This window comes from Equus quagga, unplaced genomic scaffold (assembly GCF_021613505.1).
Source record: "Equus quagga isolate Etosha38 unplaced genomic scaffold, UCLA_HA_Equagga_1.0 201402_RagTag, whole genome shotgun sequence".
NCBI classification, from domain to species: domain Eukaryota; kingdom Metazoa; phylum Chordata; class Mammalia; order Perissodactyla; family Equidae; genus Equus; species Equus quagga.
Genome location: NW_025798504.1, coordinates 1 through 8,150, shown reverse-complemented (window position 1 = coordinate 8,150; position 8,150 = coordinate 1). Strand labels below are relative to the sequence as shown.

The window sequence follows — 8,150 nt, the reverse complement described above, 5'->3', positions numbered from 1 at the left end:
GGATAAAGAGTAGGGCCTGATGCTTTAAAAGAGGGAAAAGATGACCTGCAAAGGAAAGCCAATTAGTTTAGTTTTCGTCTACACAGGCCTAGCAATGACAGGTGAGATTTGTTTAATAGTTTCAACAAGCCAAGTTCTACTCAAAAGGTTTTAAAACTATGTAGTTACATATTCTCTACAAACCCAGTGAAACAGGTATCAATCACCTCATTTTGCAGGTAGGAGAACCAAAGGCACAGAGAGGTTAAGGTTTTACAGTGTAGACATATAGAACCAGAATTTGATCTCTTATTCACTGTATTAAACTGAACCCTAAACTGTTCAGAGAAGGTTATTTAAAGCCTAACAATTCTATATACAGCCAATTAACAATACATTTTAAGAATAGAAAGGAGATTTTAGACAGGTAGAAACAAGGAAAATTTATTATTTATACCTCACATCCATTTTTTTCTGAATAAAACTAGATTATGTGCTAGAGCAAAATGAAACAAATATTCAGCAAAGTTCAACAATTATTAACCAAGTAGGAATGGACATTACTCAGGAGCACCAGGTAATGTAATTTCAGGAAAATAATCATTCAACATGCCCCCAAAATGCAAAATATATGAAAGGCTTGCACAAAATATGGCCTCAAAGCAGAAGTAGTTTCAGAAATTCAGAACTCAGGCTCCAGCTCAGACTTAATGAATCAGAATTTTCATTTTAACAAGATCTTAAGGATATTTGTATACTCATTAAACTCTGCAAACATTTAATTACTGTTATGAATACATAGCAGTATGTCATGAGTGAGATGATGAAGAAACCTTGTCTTTGTCCTGCTAGCAGGCAAAATGAAAGAAAATTTGAGTTCCAGAGAAAATAGGAAGTTGTCCCAGAAAATCATGGTCCAATATAAATTAAACAGAAATTTGACATACATATGGGCAATTGAATCAGTGTAAAAGGAAGCAGTCAATTTTACTTTAAGGAATGAATGCCTCCTTTTATAGAGATATGCATTTAGTGATATAGAATAGGTGATTCCTTTTCCTGGTCACACCATGTGTTCAAGATTCTGTGTAGAATAATTTTTATTTAATCATATTTCCATCGAACTTTATTTGCTTTAAAGTTCAAACAACGGAAACATGAATATGTAATACTTAATCATAGCTGCAAGGCCATATGTACATTTATTTATCTTATTCAGGGTAATATTATGCTCTAGGTGACTATTGTTGAGGGTAGAAAAAGAAGAGAAGGGAAGTATAAGGACATTTCTTGCCTGCACCCTATTTAGCATTGAATAGAATATAAAATTAATCAAGAAAAAAAAGAGAATGTTTATATTTATTGAAAAATATTATAAAGATAATAAAATAATTAAAAGGGAGATGGTAAACATATCATTTAGACCTGATTTATTCTAGTGTGGTAAGTCTCCTGGGAATTTCTAGTCCTCCCACCTTGGATCACACTGCTCATGTGATTGTACTATGTCCAAGCCCTAAGGGTCTCTGGCAGCAGGGCTGAGTTACATGCTGGGCTCCTTATAGAAGGCAAGGTCCGGGAGCCACCTACATATACACTTGGCTGGGCAGAGAGTGGAAAGAGCAGCTCTCCCTCTGTAGGGAGCCAGGTAAGAGGTTAGGACCAGAAAGAGCAGACCAAGAACAGGGACTGTTGAGAGCTAACCTGGATGCCAAGGGATAGAGCCTGGGAGGACAAGGGGTGGGGAGGCAGGTACTTAGAGGCAAAGGACAGTAAATCAGAGGGGAAAGAGTAGAGATATTGGGAAGAGGGGTTCAGAGTGACAGGCTGAAGCTGAAGGTGGTGGGAATTGTGAGAAATCGTCGAGAAGTTTGTAAAGAAACGTTTCTTTCCAGGAGAAGATATTAAAATCAGTCATGTCAAGGAAATGGAACAAATTGTTGTGATTCTGTGTGGCTCAAATTTGACACTGATTGTATATTTTACTGTTGCTTCAGTCAGCTTTTAAATTTGACAGATTTCTGTATCCCCATTTGCTAGAAATTCAGATCTTTGAGTTTCTTCACTTGGCATCAGATCAACCTTTTTATAGGATCCTTGGTAGTCTGAGCTTTCTAATAGCTCTCAATAGAGATCATTTGTCTTTAGAAAGAAGTGCTTCAACAAACACATCTTGGCACTTGACCATTACAGAACCAGCAGGAAAGAGACAGACCAGGTATATTTTTCAAGTCCAAGGTTTACAAATGAAGAATCTTAGGAAAGATTTATCAACGTCCTGCCTCCTGCCAATGTTGGAGCAGGGACTTCTACTTTCATCTTTATTATTTTCCTGGGCCAGAGAATTACATTCCAATGTCCACCATTTCCTTCATGACCCAAACCCCGGGACACAGAAATCTATTTAGTGTTATTGCCCCTTTCCCAACTCCCTCTCCCTCTATCACACTACAGACCATCACCAAAGAAGCAGCAGGCACATAATCTAGTTTAGGGCCGTTGCAGCAGCATTCTTTGGTCTTGGCCTTCAATGTATATATACAGTGCTGCCCTTTGTAGTTTACACATGTCTTTTGCAATCAGTTGTATTTAAGTTTGATGCAGGCAGTGTTCTGTATCAATATTTTACTTAATGGCTTTAATTTCATCTTATTTAAGAAAGCACTCCCTAAAAAAGTCACAAATGTATTTCACTTATTTATTCTAATATTACTATAGCTTTTTTTGCCTTGAAATTCTTAATGCAAATACAGAGATGTGTAAAATAGGGTCCTTTTTATATTTTTACAAATCATCAGTCAACTGACCAAACATCATTTATCACATATCAGTTCTTTTTCTAGTGATATAAGATTCCGTTGCCATCATATTCTTTAACATCATTTATACATTTTTTAAAAATAGTATTATCTTCTCAGGATATATATTTTTAAACATTATCTATTACATTTTGTTAATTACAATAGCTTTATATTACATTTTGACATATCACTTTGACTAATCACTTTGTCATTTTCAATATTATAGTAAACAGATTTGCACATTTATAGTACCTAATACATTTTAGGATCCATCTGTCACTATCCATTAAAAACTAATGTGTGTTATTGATTGATAAGGCTTTGAATTTAGGAGTGTTAACGGGAGAATTCACATCTTTTCACTATTGAATATTCATTCCTATCTTCAGGAAAGGATTAAAGGACTTTCTCTATGTTCTTCAGTAAATTTTCACAGACCATCCCTAACTTGCCAAATGCAAACTTTTATTATATTAATATATTGTATAGTTTTGTGTCTATTGTAAATAAGTCCTTATTTTTATAAAATTTCTTCAGTGGTTATTTTCTGTGAACAGGAAAAGCCATTAATTTGTGATCTTGGTCTTTTATTTGGTCACTTTGGTAGATTGTATTAATAGAGTTTCCAGTCTGTTCTTTTGGATTTTTAGGTTAAAAAACCAACTAAATCCTAAATGAAGACAGTGTTATTTCTTTCCAAAGGTAACAGTATCTGCTTTTATTTCCTTGTCTTTTTTCATTTTCTAAGACTCTGTTCTATGAAATGTTGAATAGTAGTTGTGTTAGCAGATGTCCTTATTTCATCAACAATTTCAATAGAAATGCTTTTAATAGGTCACCAGTGAATATGTTTGCTCCAGGTTTCTGAAAGATACCTTTCATTTGGGAATTTATTTTCTTCCTAAATTTTAAAAATTTTGTCATGAATTGCCATTCAATTTTCTGATTTTTTCCTCATTGCTTGAAAAAAATCATGCTTTGCCTCCTTTAATCTGTTACTGTATTCATGCCATTGATATATTTCTTATGCTGAATGACTTTTTCATTTATAAGACACGGTCTACTGTATCAAAATACAATATTCTTTAAGAGCACAGTTGCATCTGGCTTGCTAAAAGTTATTTACAATGTTTGTTTATCTCATCACAAATTATTAGATGAATAACTTTTCATCTTCTTTTTTCCTCTGGTTACAAAACTCATGCTCATTTGTTTGAGAGACATATGTACTCTCTGAAATCTTTTCCCAGTCTTACTGAGGTTTAACTGACATGCATCACTGTGGAAGTTTTAGGTGTACCTTCTGTCTTTTTATATGCTCTAGAATAGGACTGCTCAACATCAGTTCTCCTGACATTTTGGGCTGGATAATTCTTTTTTGTCTTTTGCATTTTTGGACTTATGCCTTCTGGCATCCACCTACTAGATGCCAATAGTACTCGCTCCCCAATTGTGACACCACAACTGCCTCCAGGCATTGCCAATTGTCCCTGGGGGGCAAAATTCCCTCTCTTCTGCTCTATTAAAATTCATAAAATGTAAAAATACTTCAGTTTTTTTCACTTTTTTTGATTCTTGGTGGAGTTTTTCCTGTCACTGACATTTCTTCTCTGCTGGATTTGATTTGTTGGGCTAGTTTGGTGACTGGCGCTATCCTAAAAAATTATTCATTTTATATCTGTTGCCAAATATAGTGTTGTACATACTATTCCAATCTATTTAAAGTTTTATTTATCTAGCTATATTTTTGTTTTCTTTCTTACTTCTCATGCAATTAATCATGCTTTGTCTATGATTTTCTTGGCCACTTTTGAAAAAAGTTTACGTATTTTCTTTTTAAATAATTAGGTTTGGGTGTATTGTTAACTCATTCATTTCTGCTTTTTGTCTGTGTTAATTGCTTTTTTTGACATTTATTCAAATATTTTCATAGTATCTTATATTAGAAACATAAACAAAATATTCTAGCTCCTTGTTTTCTAATAAATGCATATTCTTCAGGCTGTACATTGCACTCCAATGTCTTGCCCCACAGGTTTTGGTACATGCATTTCTCAATTTATTCACTTCAAAAGATTCTTTTTCTCAATTATATTTTTATGACATAGAGAAGATGCTTAATAAATGGATGGGGCTATTGCTTTGGACCCTTGTTATTATATATCTATAATAAATGATTACTATTTTTAGGTTAATTTAATAGTCCAGATTATGCACTATGAATATCTGAAAGAGATTATTTTGTTGTTTAAATAAAGAGGTGGTGGAAGTAAAAAGAGATATAGTAGAGGCTGAAGAGAAAACACTTGGTAATTGGGAGTGGTAGTTATTTGAAAGATAAAAGACTACAGTGTAATTCTCAGAGTTCTGATTTAGATAACTGGTTAATTTTTTTGTGTGAAAATTATAAGATTTATACAGAATATTTAGGAGTAAGAACAATTATAGAGAAAAATGATCAATTTGATTTTGAACATGCTAAATTTGATATACTGATTAGAAATCCAAATGGCAATGTCCAGCAGGAAGTTCTATCTTTGGGAACCAGGAAACTAGAGTTGGCTTTCAGATATTTATTTAAAATTTCTGTTTAAATAAGTGAAAGATGAAGCTGCAAAAATTGGTACAATAATCTTTTAGACATGAGAATGGGCAAAGAGCGGATTCGTGAAGAATACCATAGCTAAGGTTCTCGGTGCAAAAAAAAGTCAGAGAAAAAAATTGCTCAGTGGTGGGAGAAAAATATTAGAGCCTAATGCCATCCAATACATGGGGAGAGAAGATTTCCAGGAAGAAAGTATCATCAGCATAATACGTAAGTGGTGGATAAATAAGATGTTACTAAAGGAGTCAATTGAATTTGGCAGTTCTATTTTGGTGCTATTTTCCATAGTAGGTGTATCCTTGACATCTGATTTTCTGGATCCTTTGTACACAGAGACTATTAATGATGAGATAGATTCCTTTCCTGAGAAGCCTAAAGAACTTCATATCTGCAGAATTTATATGGAATTCACATCTGAAACTTAGGACTCCACTCCAAAGATGCCACATTGACCATAATGTGTCTCTGTAAGCACACATCTGAGAAACTTTTGTCAGGGATGTTCATCAGACTTGTTTGGAGATTTGTTCTATGCATTCCTCAGCCTTATCGAATGAAGATATCGGGGTCATATTTGCAGGTTTCAACTCTAGCTCTTCTACTGCCTCACTGCATAATTTGGGGCAAATTACTTAATCACTTTAAACATGTTTCCACATGAATATATTAGGAATAACAATTTTTTATTCTTGATTGGATAGTCATGATTAATGGATGAGATTATGAGTATGAAGATCATTGCATCTGGCACATGGTATGTGTTCAAGAAATGTTGGCTGTTACGGTTCCTTGTGTTTTAGCAGTAGCCTCTGTGACAATTTATCAAAATGTAATGCTTACTGCTCTGTGTTACAATAATGGCAAGATTTGTCTTTCTGCCTGCCTTCTCCCTCCCTCCCTCCCTTCCTTCCTTCCTTGCTTCCTTTCATCCTTCCTTCTGTCCTTCCTTTTTTCCCTCCTTTCTCCCTTCCTGCTGTCTTTCTTTTCTTCCTTCCTTCCTACCTTCTTTCCTTCCTTCCTTCCTTCCTCACTCCCTCCTTCCCTCCCTCCCTCCCTCTTCACTCTCTCCCAATTTCTCTCTTTATTTCTTTTCTCCATCTTTGTTATATAATATATGGTTTCCCTCAACAATTAGACAGTCCTTTATAAAGACAATCTTGCGTGATTATTTAATTTTGAGTCTTAGTTTCCTCAAATGCAAAACACATAGAGACCTATGTACCTCCTAGCATTGGTGTATGGAAACAATTACATAATGCTATAAATGTCAATAAGACAGGCAACTCTCAACAAATGGGAGTGATACCTATTTCTTGTAGGGTGGTTCTTTAGACCACCTTGTCATCACATATATAAACAGTACACTTGTGTGTCTTGAGGATGTCTTTGGTATCCTGGATATATCCCGGGAAAACCTAATAATGTCCATATTTCAAATGTGACTTGATTTTTCAGGGCTTTATTCTGGGATCAAAAATTTATTTCCAAAATTAGTAAAATCCAGATTTCTCATCATATTGTTTAGGTATTATATTGGGGACTCTATAGTCAAAGATGATTTAATTGTGATGTTTGTCGTCACCAAAGATATTACAGATCTAGGAAAAATTTAACGTGGAATTAATCAGGGAATTCTCTCTTCTCAAGAAATGAGAAATGTTGAGAGGTGGAGAAAAGAAGCTTGCAGCTCTAGAAAATTCAGAAAATACTAAAGTTCTTGGAGATTCAGCAATAGTAATACAGTGTATCTCAGGGTGCCAGAAAGATATTCTCAGTGATAAGCTATGTATTCAGTGTCTGTCGTATTTAATTATTCACATATCTCTTTCTTCTCAGTCCCTCATTATGTTGGTCCTCAATAACACCAATGCCCAGCCTCTGACCTTCCTCTTGACGGGTATCCAAGGCCTGAAAGAAGCCTTGGTCTGGATCTCCATCCCTTTATGTCTACTGTATATTATCACACTCTCTGGGAACAGCATGATCCTGTTTGTGATTCTCCGTGAGCAGAGCCTCCATGAGCCCATGTATTATTTTCTTTCTATGCTTTCAGCCACAGATCTGAGCTTGTCTCTGTGCACACTTTCCACTACCCTTGGGGTCTTCTGGTTTGAAGCCCGAGAGATCACCTTAAATGCCTGCATTGCCCAAATGTTCTTTCTCCATGGATTTACTTTCATGGAGTCTGGGGTTCTCCTGGCCATGGCCTTTGATCGTTTTGTGGCTATTTGTGACCCACTGAGATACACCACCATCCTCACCAGTGCCAGGATCGCCCAGATTGGGGTGAGCATGTTGATAAGGGATGTTGCTGTGATGTTACCAGTTGTGCTCTTTGTCAAGAGGCTATCCTTCTGCAGGTCTATGGTCCTTTCACATTCTTACTGCTACCACGTTGACCTCATTCAACTCTCATGCACAGACAACAGAATCAACAGCATCCTTGGTCTGATTGCACTCTTCTCTACGACAGGGTTTGACTGCCCTTGCATCTTGCTCTCCTATGTCCTGATCATCCGCTCTGTGCTCAGCATTGCTTCTTCAGAGGGGCGGCAGAAGGCCTTCAACACTTGCATATCTCACGTCAGTGCTGTTGCCATCTTCTACATCCCTCTCATCAGCTTGTCTCTTGTCCATCGCTACGGCCATTCAGCACCTCCATTTGTCCACACCATCATGGCCAACGTCTTCCTGCTCATCCCTCCTGTACTCAACCCTATCATCTACAGTGTGAAGACTAAGCAAATTCGAAAGGCTATTGTCAA

General features: G+C 36.0%; 1 protein-coding gene across 1 annotated transcript; it reads left to right on the top strand.

Moving 5' to 3' along the window:
- Positions 1 to 7,200: 7,200 nt before the first annotated feature.
- On the top strand, positions 7,201 to 8,142 carry LOC124233398 (olfactory receptor 51F2-like; the record flags this gene model as incomplete). The annotated part of the gene is made up of 1 exon (XM_046650525.1): positions 7,201 to 8,142. A coding segment is annotated over exon 1 (912 nt), but the record flags the coding sequence as incomplete, so codon positions are not given.
- Between the last annotated feature and the right edge of the window lie 8 nt (positions 8,143 to 8,150).